This window comes from Furipterus horrens, unplaced genomic scaffold, assembly GCF_987537825.1.
Source record: "Furipterus horrens unplaced genomic scaffold, mFurHor1.1.pri manual_scaffold_4, whole genome shotgun sequence".
In the NCBI taxonomy this organism is placed as follows: domain Eukaryota; kingdom Metazoa; phylum Chordata; class Mammalia; order Chiroptera; family Furipteridae; genus Furipterus; species Furipterus horrens.
In genome coordinates this window covers 98,609,085-98,626,818 of record NW_028327174.1, presented here as the reverse complement: position 1 = coordinate 98,626,818, position 17,734 = coordinate 98,609,085, and the positions used below count along the sequence as shown (strand labels likewise).

Genomic DNA, 17,734 nt, shown 5'->3' with positions numbered 1-17,734 from the left:
CGGCAGAAGCAAGCGGGAGGGACGGGGAAAGTTTGGCTCTGGGTGCTGAGCAGCAACAGCGGCGGGCGGGCGGGGGGTCGCCGAGCGCCCCGAGCCTCTCGTCTGCTTACCTCGGTGCTCTCGGCAGCGTTCTCCGCCATTTTCCTCCTCAGGAGCAGGCAGCGGGAGGAGTGTTTCATGCCCATAAGAGCTAGCGAGGGTTTGGTGATACGAAGATAGTAGAGAAAGAGAGCTGGTGTAGCTTTAAAAGAGAGAGAGAAAGAGAGAATTGGAAGGGGAAAAAAAAAACTCGTCTGCCGATACAATCAACCACGGTTGAGTCTTTCCTGCAGTCTCCGCTTTGTTTTATTTTCTTCCTTTCTCATCTGCTTCGGATTCCTTCAGGCAGTTTCAAGTTCTTTCTCGTGCGCCCGGTCCCCTCCCCGCCCCTCTCCACCCGCGCTGCTGCGGGCTCAGCAGGAGGGAGGCAGCCCCGAGGGCTCCACGGCGGCAGCGTCGCTATCCCGGCTGCTCGTCTGCTCGCAAAGTCCGGCGGGCCGAAGGCTGCCGCCAACTCCTCTCAACTTCTGCGGATCTGCCGGGCGAAGCCACACGCTTCCTGCGCGTCTCTCCGAGGGGCTGAGCCCGGTGAGTGGGGGCGGGGTGAGAGGCTCGGTGCCGCGGGCGGCGGCTGGGCGCAGACCTAGGGCCCCCGGAGCCCCGGGCCCGCCCCCTCCCCCGGGCTGCCAGGGTCTCTCCGCCACCCCCGCTCCCCGCCGCTGCGGACAACTTGCGCGGGGGCAAGGCTGCGCGGACGCTGCAGGGCCGCTCCGGAGGCTCGGAGAAAGCAGGCGCCCGAGCTGGACTCTTGCAGCTTCTTAGACCCGGGTGTGCATCTCCTCCCCGAGAACACGCTCTGGGCAAGGTTGGGCCGTTACCTCGCCCCCCCCCCTCCACCCCACCCCACCCCCAACTATCCCGCTCTTCTGTCAATTCCTGGATCTTTCCTTGGCGAAGTGTCTGGGGAGCGAAGGGCTAGGTGTCTGGATGAGGGAGGGTCCTTAACTCCTTCAACTCTAGGACTACGTAAGGTGTCATGACCTCGCCTTTTCTCCCACCCTCCCTCTCCAGGGCACTTGGAGCTCCAAGCCTCCCTGAGGCTGAGAGGGTGGGGCGAAGGTTCAGCCAGAGGTGGTTTAGGAACGAGGGTCGGAGAAAGTCAAATGGAAGAGCCTGCGGTCCTGCTTCCCCTACCCTGGTTTTCCCTGGTAGCTGCCCCGCCCCCCCCCAATCATTTTTCTTTCTCCTCACCCCTCCCCCATCGTCACCAGATTTTGAAGTCCCTTTTATGGAGAGAAGGAGGATGTCACATACCCATTAGGATTCTCTTGATCCTTTTTTAAGGAGTTGGGCGGCAGGAGGGGGTGTGAATTTTTATACAATGCATTCCTGTCTTCACTTTGAGAGCTTTTTCTCCCCCCCGTCTTACCGGCCATCTGTCAGGCTGTTAGGAGATGGAGCAAGGCAGAAGGAGAACTCTACTCTGTTTCTCCCATTACAGCAGGCCACCGGGGCGGCTCCTTCAAAGACAGCTGCACTTTCAAGCTTTGGGCCCACAAGTCAAGGACAGGGACCTAAAGGATGCTCCCTGAGCTTCCTGGCTCTCTTAGCTTCATCGCTGTGCTTACGTGGGAAGATAAGTTCTGCGTGCATGTCTTACTTGTTTTTGAGCATCACCTTTGACAGCCAGGAAGTGCGAGCCTGACTGTCCTCAACTAACCCCAGAATTCATTGAAGAAATGGGCCAGGATCTAAGGATGCCTTCATCACCTGGTCCTAGGGAAAAGAGAGGACACATTGCAATAAGTGGAAGAGGGAGAGGAGAGGAGGGTATGGAAAGTAAGAAGAGTGAAATAGAACAGGCAAGAGGCTGGAGTAACAGGAGTGTGTGTCTGTGTGTGTGTGATGAGGATGGAGCAAATTTAAGTGTAAAGAAAATGAACTTAACTCCTTAACTTTTTTTCTTTCTCAGACCACAGACCTGGATTGGTGTTGGGGGTGAGTGATCAGTCTTTGGCAACACCTAGTCATTCTCCTTCCCTTTCCCAGCCTGCTAGCATGCAGAAAGTGGTAGGAGAACAATAAGGTGAATCTAAAGAATGACTTTTACCCTCCTGAACCCCATTTTCTCTAAGTATCTTTCTCAGACACAAAAGATCTGGAGACATCTGATTCCCTAACAAGAGAATCTCAGTACTTGTCCGATCAAAGAAAACCAGAAAGGAAAGTATCCTCACAGCCCTTTAGTCCAATCCTCTAATTTTACTATTAAGGACCCAGAGATCAGAGAGAGGAGGACATTTGCTCATGATCCTCCAGCCAGCTGTGGGGACACCTGAGGGCAGCTCCCCAGCCTCCTGACTTTCAGTCCAACACTCTCCTGTGACCCCACCTCACTCTGCTTCTGCATGTGCTGTGCATCCATTCTGTGACTAACTGGGGAGGAGGGAAGCTGAGACAAGCTCCCCCTGAAATAGGCAGGCTGCTGCCTGTGTATGATTGTGTTGCTATGAGAACCCCAGTGGGTGTGTTTCCTCCGTTCTCTGTTCAAACCTTTTCCTTTGCTTGGCTTCTCCCCAAGCACAGACACTGCTCCCTTTGGAATGAGGAGTGGAGGGGCCAAGATGGAGAGCTGTATTCTCATGACAAGTTTTCTATCCCAACCCATTCAACCCAGAGCCAGTCTGAGGCTGTGAGTGAGGGACCTAGGCCACCAGCTGGTTCACTCATGGCTGGAGGACATGAGTGAGCTGTCTTGAAAGTAGATACTCCAGTGCTCTGCTGAGTCATTTTGGAGCACAGAGGAATTGTCCCTGATATGCTCCCATTTAATTACCAATTCACAAGCAAAATAATTGTCACTTTCAGACATTAAGTATTGGGGGTGATTTGTTGTTACATAGCAAAAGATTACCTGAAAACCCACGTCCTAGGGTTTTGAAAACTTTGTTATGCACAAAAGGTGCCTAGCACATAGTAGGTATTTTGTAGCATTTTCTCACTATCCCTATCATTCACAGGAATTCAGTCTTCTTTGTCCCTCTTGCATTAAGTATATTAGGTTAATTAATTTACTCATTCTATGAAGAATTTACTAAGCATTAGTTACATGCCTAGCTCATCAGTGGGCACTGGGCTTAGCAAGAGGCAACAAAAGATACGGAACTGACCATTGAGGAGCTCTTAGTTTAGTCACCTTGAATGCCTTGAAATGTTCAGAACTTTGTAGAACTTTGGAATGGACTTTGGTGGGGGGCAAGAAGAAATATGAGATGACAGGGTGTAAAGGGAATTCACCGGGATGTGAGTTACACGGGCAGTCTGGGACAATAGTCCTATACGTAAAGAGGTCTCAAAGCATATGTCGCTATATCACTTCCTTATACTAGAGCAACACAACAAAACATATTGAATAGTACCTGTGAACTGCTACAACAAAACTTGGCTTGTAGTAATAGCACAGATACTGTGTTAACAGTTGCTAGGCCCTATCCTATGTTCTGAGTTAAACTTGTAAAGCACTTACTACATGCCAGACACTCTTCTAGCCTTAGTGTGTTTTCATGCAGTTCTTTCAACAATCTCTGCAGTAGGTGCTGTTATTATCTCTGCATAACAGATAAGGACACAAAAACACAGAGAACTGCCCAAAGTGGTAGAGTCAGGATTCAAATCTAAGATGCCTTATTCCATAGTATGACCTTTAGGGAGTTAACCAATTTCCAGGAACAAGGCAATGGGGCTTTAAAAATACTGATGCTTTAGTTTCCTCAAGGAGTGTGGTTTAATGGGTATTCGTGGTTGATGACCATTGGCTAAGGATATGTGGAGGAGACCAGCAGAGAAAGAAGACCCCTAAGTTATAGAAAGGGCCCCCAAGAGTACAAGGACACCCACATTATAGAAAAGTTCATCTCAAACACGAAGGTTCTTGACAGCCACAAGATTCTTGAAAGAGTGAAGTTGTGCAACGGACTGGAATGAGACTCTTGGGGAGGCCTATTATTGGAAAAGTTATCCAGCTTTATCAGATGCCACAGAACAAGTGAGTTTCCTGTCACTGGAAGGGTCCCGTTAGACTAATTAGTTGGCATAGCCATGGCCGCAAACCCTAGAAGTTTGAGCAAAGCCCCCAAGGCTCAACCTGCCCCATGAGGTGACTGCATAATCGTCTCCTTTCATCTCAGACCCCTCCAGAAGGTGAAGACTGTGTGTAATAAGCAACAACCAACACTTTCTTTGCTGCCTTTCAAATTCCAGGATGCAGTTTCTCTAACCTGAAGAACTTTCTGGGAAAGCCAGGCTCTGGTTTGTTCAAATGTGGTTGCTGTAATACAGGTGGTGCATAAGCCATGTCATGTGGCTTCCCCCTCCTCCTCCTGGGGGAACCTCACACGTGGCCAGGGCTCACATATGGCTAAAACACACTGCAGTGAGTCCATGGCTCCTCAAGAATCAGGCCACGGCCATTATCCAACACCGCCTCTCGGCAGCTAACCCAGTGGTATTCTTAGTGTCTTCTGGGCCGCATGGCAGTCAAGCCAAGGCTGCAGTGGCCAGCTCCCAGGCTGAACCTCTAGGCAGCCCCAAACCTGGGCAGTTGTCCTGCACAAAAGCTTTCACAATCTTAATTCTTTCTAACCCAAGGCCCAGTTATTTCTTAAGCTGTGTTCCAAAGAACAACTTGCAAGAGTGCCACCAGTGGCTGCAAAGTAATTTGGTTTTCTTTTTTTCTTTTTTGTTCTTTTATTGGGGGCGGAGGGTGGCATTGAAACCAGAACATTATTTCTTCCTTGCTCTGATCATGTTGATTGAATCAATTCACTCTGCTTTTATGATACTGTTTGACTATTTATTCTAACGATCCTTGGGAGGAATTTTCTTAGTCATTCTGTATTAATAGCTTAATCCTCGGTGTTTTATGCTCCTAAAAACACTGTATATTAGACTATTGTCACCTACCTTTCTCTCACAGTTGAAAAATCCAAAAGACATCTTGACATTTTCTCAATGACCTGTGACTGTGATAGAATCCAAACTTTTTTGGAAAAGGGAGAAGGAGGATGCTGTAGCAGAGCCCTAAAGACACTAAAACACTTTTTAAATGCTGTCACAACAGAAATTAGCTTTTTCCTTGGTTGTATCCTTCACTCCTTTCCTTCTTTTCAAGTCCTTCCTTAAAGGATCACTTTTTCTGGAAAATCTCACCTGAACCCCTCAAAGTTGCTAGAAATCAATTCCATCTGTCTGGTACAACAACTCAACATACATTTTCTTCATTTAGCCCTTACATAGCAACCACTAAGAACCAAGCGCTGTGCTGGGCATTCTGGACTAAAAAGTAGTCGTATCCCTACCCTTATGACACCTTCCAGGAAGAGTTGGTTATGGATTCAGATACTGTCAGGGGTCATATGGATTGGTTGTTATAGGTTAAATGTAGCTATAATAAATGGCTTATTGTCAGGTAGGCTCTGCAAAAAAGTACCTATTGATATGGACAGGGAGACCCTGGAGGCTACAGGGCCTGGACAATAGGGAATATAGCCTCCAATCAAGTAAGTCTTGGGACACATTCTTTATCAATATATTAAAGTTCTTGTGTGTCTCCAAAGCCTTCATAGTTAGTTTTGCAGCCTTGTACCCTTCCCAAATGAATTATGCAATGATGTCACATGGGGCATAACACATCATGATCTGCCCTAGTGCAGGGCTGATTCCTGGGGATTCAGGGGTAGTCCTGCCTGAAAATGCACAATGAGCAGAGGGAGCTAAACAAACCTGTGCTTGATTCTATCTGTTTCCCTTCTGGGTCATTTAACGACCCTGATCTTTGTCTTCTCTTCCCATAAAGTTTGTTATTTTAAGCTTTGTTGTACGTTTTTCTAATTTAAAACTGTACACCCCGCCCCCAGGGTAACATTAACATTGTGCTGTGTATCCTCATGCAGATGTACATATACCGATAAGTATGTGCCCTTGATATATGTTCTATAAACATGGAATCATATTGTATACATTATTCAGCAACTTGCTTTGTTCATTACAAACTGTATTATAGACTTTTCAGATTGCTACCTGTAAATACAAGTTACTATTTTTAAAAGCTATTTAACATCTCACTGTATGGATAAATCATACCTTTTAAAACCAGGACCCTACTGATGGACTTTCAAGTTGTTCCTAGTTTCCTCTCATTCTAAGCAATATTGCAATAAGTAAATGTTCTTCCACATACACTCTTTTGAACCAGAGCTTTTATTTCCACATGGTAGTTTTCCAAAAGTGGCATCATTTAGTATATATTGCCAGAGCCTTACTAAAATTTGATTTCTCAGACTGCAGCCTGAACCTTTGGCTACAACCTTCCTTCTCCTTACCTCTTGTAATGTCAAGTGCAACAACATCTACCATATTCAAAGCCCTGGATCAGGCGCTTGAGGAGGGAGATCCATGAAATAAGAGATACAACCCTTGTTTTAAAGGTGTTTCCTGCACCAAGAGCTTTACAATGCATAGGAAAGGGTTCATGAGAGGTGCTGAGACATGGGATATTTCTCCCTGGAGGAAAACCAGATTTTGTTTCCAAGTGCTAGGCAACAAGGCATGAATTTAATGTTTCCGAGAGGTTCTGTGCTCTGAAAAACAATAAAGATAGAAATCCCATCACCTGGAAACCCACACCCTCCACTTCCCAGGAGACTCTTGTTTGGCTCCCTTTTAAAACAATATTTGCTGTATTCAGACTAGCACATGCATTGTCTCTTCACCCACGGAACCATTACCATCTAAAACCTCCCAGTTGAGTCTATCAGAGGATGCTTCAGAGGGTGAGAGAGCCAAGGGGGAAAGAGGTGAGAGGAAGGAGATGCTTGGCAGAGCCTGGAAGAAGGAGTAGGGGCTCTGTGGTCTACAGACCAGTCAGTTAACTGCTTCACTGCTTTAAGATGGCTTAATGGTTGTCCTCTCTCTTTGGCAGAGGGGCTGTGAGAATAAAATGAGCCAATGAAGTTGACACATCTAGCACAGTTTGGGGGAAATAGTGTTTTAATAAAAGTGAGTTTCCTTCCCAACAGCTCTTTATAAAAGACCATCTCTTTCCATATAGCATGATGTGGAAAGGCAGCATCACTGCAGGGGTTGGTGGTCCTGTGCCCTAGACCCAGTTCTGTCATTAAACAGCAGGGTGGCCTTGAGAAAGTCACTTTACCTCTTTGGGCCCATTACCTCTTCTTTGAAAGATGGAGTTTGCATGAGACAAGCCCTACATGCCCTTCTGCTTTGTCACTTTACGTGTGGTACGAATTATGACTCTAACCGTATGCAAATCACAACACAGGCTGCTCACATGCATCTCACTTGCACCAAAATTCAACACTGATGGTCAAAATGAAGGCTGAAGAGTACAACACCCTCTCCCTCCCACTTGTAAGAGTGATGGAATGGAAAGTAATAGGTCAGAGACTCACAAAGGATTCCTGTAGGTAACGTTGATTACAACATTCACTCCTTCGCTGGGCTATGGTTAAGGCTTTCCACAGATCAAAAGGAGTTCCTTTTCCTCTAAAGAGTCCTGTTTGACTCCAGCAGCCTCAGGGGCAATGACCAAGCAGTCATTGTAAATAGTCTTGATTTGATTTGCCCACGGTTTGTCAGGGGTCAGAGCTACAATGGGGGACCAGTAAATTTCTGAATAACACAGACTACTGGGCCATAGTCAGCATAACCCCATCAGCTCTCAAGGATCCATGTCAATTCATGAATAATGCAAATCAGCAGATTATCCAAAAAGCACTTCTCTTTGACTCAATTTGTGGTACCTATAGCCTCCTAACAGTTTTTTTTCCCCTCCCAAAGCTGTCAGGGCCCCTTCCTGACCAGTCATTTCCCTGGGACAGCATACCCAGAGTCCCAGGCCATGCCTCCCTTGGCTCAGCTGGGTATATGCCTGATGTTCTGATGCATCTAGGTCTGCCATTGCACTGCTTCCAATCAGAAGAAGTCACAGAGGCATGATCACTGCAATCCACAGCATCAACTGGAGGAGCAAGATAATTTCCCCAGCCTCATCTCCTCTAAGCACTCATGCATCAACTTGAGAACTAAGAAAGCAAACATTTAATGGGATGTTAGAGACCCCAGCCAGTTAGCCATAACTCTTTGGGCTCCAGAGACAAAAGCAAGGTTTTAGATGAGAGTTGAGAGAGATTGCCAACATTCCACACCCATTCCACACTTTAATACAACAAACGCACAAGAGTAGCTCAACTATATGGGCAATTGCTTCTGTCTAGCTAATTATCTTGGCGAGATGACTGATAAGTTCACTATTTTTCAACCAAGAGCAAACTAACTGAGACTGCCTTGCCCCACTCTGACAGAAGTGGGTGCAGTTAGCAAAAATTATGTTCTTCACCCCCATTTTGCTTTTATATGACCTCTAACAATTTTATTAAAGTGAGCCAGTGGATGGTAAACTCTTGGAATTCAGGATGTCTAAAATGACTCTTTCATGTACACACTTGATTGACAGCGTTTTAACTGGGTTTATAATTCCATGTTCAACATCTTCCCTGGTCCCAGTTTTGTGAATACAGTTCCACTGCCTTTCTGTATCTAGTATTACCAATGAGAGATCTGTTGTCACTCTCATTATTCTTTTTTAGATCATCTTTTTCCTTTTTCCCTTTTCTCTAGAAGTTTTTTCCCCTTCTTTTATTTTCTTTTTCTCTCTTGAGTGGCTCTCCTTTAATTTTATTATTGTGATGAATCTGGTTGCAGATTTTTCCTCTTTCATCCCACTTGGTACTTGGTCATTTTATTTAATATTTGGATTTTGTCTTATGCTGTTTTTTGGTCTATCTTCTTGCAACTTTTCTTCTCTTTTTTTCTATTTTCTTCTCCCATCCCACCTATTCTATCTTTCTGAAACTTTTTGTAGAAAGATGCTGGAATGTCTAAATATGTTCTCCATATCTCTACTTTTTCTTGCCTTATTTCTATCTCATGATCCTTTTGGACCACAGACTTAAGAGATTTCCTCAATTTCATCTTGCAGTTTACTAATTTACTCTTCAATTATGCCTACTCTGCTGGTGTAGAGCATTTGTTCATTTTACTATTTTGGGAAGGGGAGATTTTTTTTTTTTAACAAGTCCTAGTCAGCACCTCTTTTCACAGTATTGGTTTTCCACATATTTTTGGTGAATACTGGATATCTGTTCATTTTTGAACCATAAGGTCCATGTTAATCTTGTCAATAGAGGGAAATAGTCAAATGTACTATACTATGGGGCAGGTTTTACTTCCACCTTTCCAACATAAGTGAGGAAAGATGCCTGCTGTTGGTAGAGTGCTCCAGAAGGAAGGATAGATGTGGAAATCTTTCTCCTGGGTTATCTGGGCTACCTGGAGCAGTGCTCTGCCTCTCTGACCCAAGCACCCAAGCAGTCTTTAGTGCTGACTGCTGGCCCCGAAGGTGTCAAATGTAAAAATGTAGAGGGATTCACCTGTCTTCCTGGTGTTCTTGGTAATTCCAGACGCTTACCCTGTCATGTACTCCAAGCTTCCTTCTGCTCCATATTTGCCACTTCCAGGTCTGAAACTTTTTTTTAGCAATCCTTTATAGGGACATCTGGAGCTGTGGCTTTCTTCATTGATCAGATTTTGACTACTTTTCATCCTTTAGGGATTCTTCAGTTTCTGATATAGCAAGAACATCCATTTTTTGTTTGTTTGTTTGCTAGCACTGTTCATATTCTTAAATTATATATTCTGTCATTTCTGGAAATTTGGGATAGAACAGTGCAAATGCCAATTTTGCTTAATCCCTCAACTTGAAAAAGAGACATGATATGCTCTTAATAAAGACTTGTTGGGTGAGTGAATGAATGAATTCTAATGTTTCACTATGTTTTATTGAATAATTTTTACATTTGAAAAATAATTTTTGACTCATTGACATAGTGACTGATTTCAACATGCCCCTCCCCCAATTTTAAGTGAATGCAAAACTTGGGATCAGATGGTAAGATCTTTGGTCTCATTTGTATACCTTTTCTTGCCTTCTCCTATTTTCCAAGGATTGGTAAATTGAAAAAAAAAGACCCTAATGTGTTTCATTAATAAAACAGATACTCCCATGGGCTAATACCCATTCTGATTTCAAGTGCAACTTTGTAACCTTTCTGAAGTATTAGGAAGATTTGGATTCCAGAGAAGGGGATGGTTCTTTGATAGCACAAGAAAGATATGAAACCAGTATGCTTCTTCCTCTGTCTTTGAAGTACACATTAAAGTTCAGTAATACTGTCTCATTTTATGCAATCTGAGTGGAAGCCAGAATACAAGTTTCTGTCCTGCAATTCATGCTCATAATCCGGGAAGCACGGGAAGCCGGCAAATGCATTATGGCATCCTGCAGAATGTGGCAGGTCGGCAGGGAGTGGCGGTGGGGCGGTGGGGGGGCGGGGGGTTGGCAAGCCAAGGTCCTGTAGAGCAAATCCCTGCCTGGGCTTGCAGGGTGAATGATGGGACATCATATATAACCTCATGAAGAGTTACATAACTAGATTATGAAGACTCTGATTCCACTGGGAAGTTTTTCAATAATGTGGCCACGTCCCAACTCACCAAGCCCCTGTTCTGTCCTCAAGGTCTTACTTTCATTTCCACGAAACCTTTCCTAGGGCCTCCAAGTGCATGGGGAATTTTTTTTTTAACTCTCACAGCATTATAGATGGTGTCACTCACTTTGCCACTGCAACATACAGAGTTTTGTCCTACTTTAGTCAAAAGTTACATCCAACAGCTGTGATTTTGCAGAATACAGCTTAAGGGAAGGAAGACACTCTGAGAAAAGGAGAATAGTTATCACTTATCCATGCAATACTCCAACCACCAAGCTAAAGGTCATTACGATTAAGTTGAATACAAAGTTAAGCTTCTTCATTGAAAATAGTTCTCCTGTTCCTCCAGTCTCCCTCCAATTTTTTATGGTTATAGCCAAATCGGGTACAGTGGCAGCAAGAACAGCTACAGCTTGACATGATGAGAAATGGTTTGGAAGAAAGAAGCACTAACAACTAGAAAACATTGGGGGATATTCAAGGAAAGATCAAGTTAGGACTAAATTATTCAAAAGACATGAAACTGTGTTCTGTGAATTCTGTTTTCTAAGGAAGAGGAGGATATCCTTTTAAAGATCTCCATCAAAAGTATTCACATAAAGTGTTTCATAACTTAAAGGCCATAAGAATATCTACTGCAACACCCATCTCAGCACCACAGGTGCCTTGGTCAGGTCTTAGGAGGCAGCCACTGTGTTCCTTGGCAGGTGATAATGTAGAGGAAGTCTCAGCTTTGGCCACAGCACCACGTTCAGATGCATCCCAGATCCAATCTCTGTGTGGAACTTATAAACATCTTTTATTAGTAGAAATAGTATTTTCTAAAAAGTGAACTCAGCATCTTAATTTAAACCAGCATTCGTGTGATGCTGATTCATCTGCTGTGGTTCATGAAGCTTGAGATCTAAGGAGTACAGGGTCTTTTGCAATGACAATGTGACTAATAGTAAAGGAAGATCTGTTACTAATAAAACAAGTGGTGGTCCAAGTAGTGGAAGAGGTTTTGTAGACTGGACTTCAAGCTTAAATACAGTTCGATCTGATAAGTTTTTAAACTTATTGTTGAGTATGGTTCCAGTAATTTACCAGAAAAATCAGGAAGACAGGCACAAAAAAGCAAACGGCATTTGGTAAGATGGATTATCACCTGCAGCACAGACTTTTAGTACTAGATCTGAGCAACACATGCAGTATCACAGTTTCTCCGAACAGTCCTTCCATAGCAGTAATGGGCACACACCCTCAGGCTGTAGCCAAAAGTATGATGACTCTGCCAACTACAATTACTGTGATGGTGGAGAGACTTCAGAAACCCCTGCTATGTTACAAGCTGAGGATATAGCCAGTGATGGTGACGAAGACATCATTGTGGAAGTAAACCAAAAATTACCGGAGGAGTCCAGTGGTGTCATGGAGCTGCAAATACTTGTGCCATTTTTGCTACCTGGTTTTGGAACAGTTTCTGCTGGCATGGTTTTGGATATAGTCCAGCACTGGGAGGTGTTCAAAAAAGTAACAGAAGTTTTCATTTTAGTTCCTGCACTACTTGGTCTCAAAGGGAACTTGGAAATGACATTGGCCTCTAGATTATCCACTGCAGCAAATATTGAGAAGATGGACTCACCCATTGAAAAGTGGAATCTAATAATTGGCAACTTGGCTTTGAAACAAGTTCAAGCAACAGTGGTTGGCTTCCTAGCGGCTGTGGCAGCAATTGTATTGAGCTGGATTCCAGGGGGAAAAGACTACCTTGATCATCCCATACTTCTCTGCTCCAGCAGTGTGGCAACTGCCTTCATTGCATCTCTTCTGCAGAGAATAATAATGGTTGGGGTTATCATTGGTTCAAAGAAGACTGGTCAGGCAGATATTTCTTTCTCTATATTACAACAAAAGAAACAAACTCATAGAAGTTACACAGCTGCAAGGTAACTGAATTGTGGCTAAAGAGCAGGTCTCTGATCTCCTAAGCCAACCTCTTTCTATGTACCAGGAGTACCTAAGTGACTGAGGGGAGAGCAACTGGAGAAACAGGATTATCTAAAGTAGAATAGAGTACTGCTTCTTCTTACAGATTTCAGACAGGGAAAACTCCACTTAATATATCTTGATGGTAAATATAGCCAACCGTGAATTATTCATGTTCGTAAGACTTAGGAAAACACAGATAAATGAAAGTGTTAGAATGAAGAACAATGCCTTATTTCCTAGAATATTTCATTGCCACCATGCTTCCCAGGTCTACCTATTTTCCATAGATGCTGATAAATAACTAGGATGACTGATTTGAGTTCTGTCTCCTTTCCATTTTGCTACCCAGTCTTGGTTACAGCAACAAAATGTCTAAAATGCATGTAATAGGGAAAAAAATGGAAAAGTCAGCCATCGATTAACTGAATTAATTTATAAAAGGGATATAGATTCCTCTAAAAAATGTTTAGCGGGGGATTTTTTTGAAAAATTGTATATAAATGTACAACTGATAGATAACTTCTTTTGTTTACCCACAAAAACCATTTATTATCAGTCTTAAGTAATGTAAATTCACAGCATTTATTTTTATACAATATAAAAACTGCTTTCCAAACTTCTTCCCTTCACTATCCTGCCAGGCACTTTACACACAGATAATTTTTCAAAAACATTTTTCATTCTTGGTCATCAACCATTTTTTTCTTTAAAAAATAAAGTTTCTTAGATCATGACAAAATGGGAACTTAGAGTGATGTATTTTCTGAAAGACATCAAAAATTCCACATCGTAGACTATCAGTGATGTAGCCAAATGAAGTATTCTTAAAAGTCAGGATTGGTGTTTCCTTGCTGTATACTATATCTACAGTGTAGTCTACACATTCATAATGGGCATCTTCCATCCTTAAATTGTTGTAAACTCAAATGAGAATAAAACTGAAGAAATATTAAAAAAAAAAAACAAAAAGAATACCTGCTCAGGAAAATCTAGGTACATGGAGCACCCCATGTCCAAATGGAAGTGAATTAAAAAAATCTCAAGCCACTGGGGTGGTCTGTGGGCTTCACTTTAAAACTGGTTTCTCTTTTCTATCCTAATGGCTTGGACAGAAAGGGCTCGCAGGTCTGAGAGGAGGGAAACCTAAAATATTCCCTTCAGCCCAAACTAAGTATAGTGGGCAAAAGGGCTTCTGATAGATGTGACGTGCCTGGCACACCTTCCTCCAAAGAAGCCCTTTTTTCCCCTAATGTGGGACATTGAAAAATTAATACCTGCCTTTTGTCAGCTAGTGGCTATGGATTGAATGATGCCTTTTAACCCTGTTGCCAAATTTATTGCCCCCAGAATACAACAAGGATGCCAGCCTGTTAAACCAAGCAAGCTATTGTCCGGGGACAGTCAACTCACCTGGAGTCTGCAAGATCCTTCTCCATGTGGGAAGGCCACCCTCTCCTCCACACCCACTCTTATTAGGGATTTCTGGACCCAAGGGTAGGTAGGACAACGACCATGTTCAGCTTGAAGCAGCTAGAGGAGCATGAGAACTTCGCCCATTGTCCTTTATAATATTATAAAGGGTCTTAAGTCTGGGGGGGGGGGGGTTGTTGTTTTTTATTGTAATAAAAAAATCAGTTAATTAATTAATTTTAAAAAAGAATAATATAGGAAAGGGTGAAGCCAGAGAACTTGTATGCACAACTCATGGACATAAACTAAGGGGGGTGGGATTGCTGAGGGGAGAAGGATACTGGGCAGAGGGGAGCAAAGGGGAAAAAATTGGTACTATTCTAACAATATAATCAATAAATTATACTTTAAAATAATCTCAAGCCACCTCCCCCTTCTGTGCTCACAGGTGCTTAGCTATACCTTGGTCATGCATCTCAATATCAAGTCTAAGCTCTGAGAGATCGGGGTCCTACCCTCTATTTTCTTTTGCTCTCAGTGCTTAGCCAGTGCTGAGCACATACAAGTTAAATGAATGAATGAATGAATGAATGAATGAACAAACACCTCTTACTTCTGATGCCTTTCTCTAACTTCTGTTTATAGGCTCACTGCCTTTCATCGTTCTGGAGAAAGATTAGGAAGCAGGGTTTTTTGTTTGTTTTTTGTTTGCTTGTTTTTCTAGCAAGGAGCCCCTGTAAATAGGCTGTGCAGCCCCACAGTCCTCGTTCACACCCATTCTTTAGCCTCCTCATTACTTCCAGCTCTACCATAAGGAAAACTCGTTCTCTCCTACAGACAATCACACTCCAGGTTAACCCTACAAATATAAATTCCTAGAAAAAAATACGGGATGCCGATTCTCTTAAAAGTGCTTCCCGGAGGAGCGGCGGGGGCGGGGCCGCTCGCAGGGTGTCCCCACCCCCGCCCCCTCCGGCGTTCCACAGTCGCCGTGACAACCGGAGCAACTGCGGCGGGCAAGCGGGTCCCATGCCGCCTCCCGGCCGCAGCGCCAGGCAGGCAGCCGCCGCCGGGCCTTGCAGCTTTCCCCGCCTCCCGGCCTCGCGGGGAGGGACCGACCCGCCCTCCTCCGAGAGTGAGCGGCGCCCGGGCCGCCATCGGACCGCGCAGCCAGCGGGTGCGACTATGCCAAGATGGTCCTGCAGGCGCAGAACAAGCACCGCGACGCGGCCCCCAAGCCGCCCCAACCGCCCCGCGCGTCGCCGTCGCCGCTGAGGGGGGCGCGGGGCGCCGGGGATCCCGGGCCCGAGCGTGCGGCCCTGTCCCCCGGGCGCAAGGGCGCCGCGGGCAGGAAGGGGCCCCGCGCAGAGTCCGCCGCGCCGCCCCCCGGGGGCGGCCTCGGGGGCGCCTGGCAGCCGGGCTGCGCGGGGCGCGGCCGGACCTGGACCAGGCTCCTGCTAGCTGCCTTCGCTGCAGTATTACACTGGAGCCACAGAACGCACCTCTGAAGACGACCGTCATTTTTCTCACCTGTCAACGTTGGAGAGGGAGATGGCCTTTAGCACTGAAATGGGATTATATTATTCCTACTTTAAGACTATTGTGGAGGCACCCTCATTTTTGAAGGGAGTGTGGATGATTATGAACGATAAGCTGACCGAATACCCCCTTGTCATTAACACATTAAAAGGGTTCAATCTTTACCCTGAGGTCATCTTAGCCAGCTGGTATCGAATTTATACCAGAATAATGGACTTGACTGGCATTCAAACGAAGATCTGTTGGACGGTTACCAGAGGAGAGGGGCTCAGTCCAATCGAAAGCTGCGAAGGATTGGGAGATCCTGCTTGCTTTTATGTTGCTGTAATTTTTATTTTAAACGGACTGATGATGGCATTGTTCTTCATTTATGGCACATATTTAAGCGCAGCCAACTGGGAGGCCTGGTCACTGTGCTGTGCTTCTTCTTCAACCACGGGGAGTGCACCCGCGTGATGTGGACGCTGCCTCTCCGCGAGAGCGTCTCATACCCCTTCCTCATGCTGCAGATGCTGCTGGTGACGCACATTCTCAGGGCCACAAAGCTGTACAGAGGCAGCGTGGTCGTGCTGTGCATCTCCAACGTGTTTTTCATGCTCCCGTGGCAGTTTGCTCAGTTTGTGCTTCTCACTCAGATTGCATCATTATTCACAGTGTATGTCGTGGGATACATTGATATATGCAAATTACGGAAGGTCATTTATATCCACATGATTTCTCTTGCACTTTGTTTTGTTTTGATGTTTGGAAACTCAATGTTATTAACTTCTAATTATGCTTCCTCTTTGGTGATTATTTGGGGTGTACTGGCAATGGAACCACATTTCCTGAAAATAAATGTATCTGAGCTTAGTTTATGGATTATCCAAGAATGCTTTTGGTTATTTGGAACTGTCCTACTCAAGTATTTGACATCTAAAATCTTTGGCATTGCAGATGATGCTCATATTGGCAACTTATTAACATCAAAATTCTTCAGTTACAAGGACTTTGATACTTTATTGTACACGTGCGCAGCAGAGTTTGACTTCATGGAAAAGGAGACCCCGCTGAGGTACACGAAGACATTGTTGCTTCCAGTCGTCCTTGTTGTGTTTATTGCAATTGTCCAAAAGATTATTAGTGACATGTGGGGTGTCTTAACGAAACAACAGACACATGTCAGAAAACACCAGTTTGATCAAGGAGAGCTGGTCTACCACGCCCTGCAGTTGGTGGCGTACACGGCGCTGGGCTTCTGATCATGAGGCTGAAGCTCTTTCTGACCCCGCACATGTGTGTCATGGCTGCTCTGATCTGCTCATGGCAGCTGTTCGGATGGCTCTTCTGCAAAGTACATCCCGGAGCTCTCGTTTTTGCTCTGTTAGCAGCAATGTCAATACAAGGGTCAGCCAACCTTCAAACCCAGTGGAATATTGTAAGGGAATTCAGCAATTTGTCACAAGAAGAGCTTATAGAGTGGATCGAATAGTACTAAACCAGACGCGGTGTTTGCGGGCGCCATGCCCACGATGGCGAGCGTGGAACTCTCCACGCTTCGGCCCGTGGTGAATCAACCGCACTATGAAGACGCAGGTTTGAGAGCCAGAACGAAAATTGTGTACTCCATGTACAGCCGGAAGGCCGCTGCGGAGGTGAAGCGGGAGCTGGTGAAGCTGCAGGTGAACTACTACATCCTGGAAGAGTCCTGGTGTGTGCGAAGTTGTAGGCCGGGCTGCAGCATGCCTGAAATCTGGGATGTGGAAGATCCCGCGAACGCCGGGAAGCCTCCCCTGTGCAACCTCTTGGTGAAGGAGTTCGAGCCGCACTTCACCACCGTGTTCCAGAACAGTGTTTACAAAGTCTTAGAAGTTATAGAGGAGTGACCCTGCCCACAGAGGAGAGGTCAGGAAGGGTTTTAATGTTTGCGGATAACTCATGACTTGTTTTTAATTCAAATCCCAAAAACTTTTATAGGTAACTGTTTTCAAATAGAAAATGTTTTACTTAGTCAAGTTGTATGCCATCCTGATTGTAAAAATACATATACCATTATCAGTTGGGTACTACTTCAATGCACCCCTTAAAATTTTCTATGCAAATGAGTATATGCTTGTATTTTTGCTAAAACGAGCAAAGCTAGCTGCATACAACATATGGCGGGTCAC

At 44.9% G+C, this 17,734-nt stretch overlaps 1 protein-coding gene and 2 pseudogenes across 1 annotated transcript in view; 2 read left to right on the top strand and 1 right to left on the bottom strand.

Annotated features, from left to right (window-relative positions):
• LOC150012528 (protein arginine N-methyltransferase 8) overlaps window positions 1–686 on the bottom strand; it is an 86,720-nt gene extending 86,034 nt beyond the window's left edge. Inside the window, exon 1 of the mRNA XM_090273855.1 lies at window positions 111–686. Coding sequence (XP_090129981.1) covers window positions 111–185 — 75 coding nt within the window. The 5' untranslated portion in view covers window positions 186–686. The remainder of the gene's footprint in view (window positions 1–110) is intronic.
• A 9,755-nt stretch (window positions 687–10,441) lies between these two features.
• On the top strand, window positions 10,442–12,674 carry LOC150012527 (solute carrier family 41 member 2 pseudogene; annotated as a pseudogene).
• A 2,567-nt stretch (window positions 12,675–15,241) lies between these two features.
• On the top strand, window positions 15,242–17,475 carry LOC150012526 (protein C-mannosyl-transferase DPY19L1 pseudogene; annotated as a pseudogene).
• Window positions 17,476–17,734: the final 259 nt, after the last annotated feature.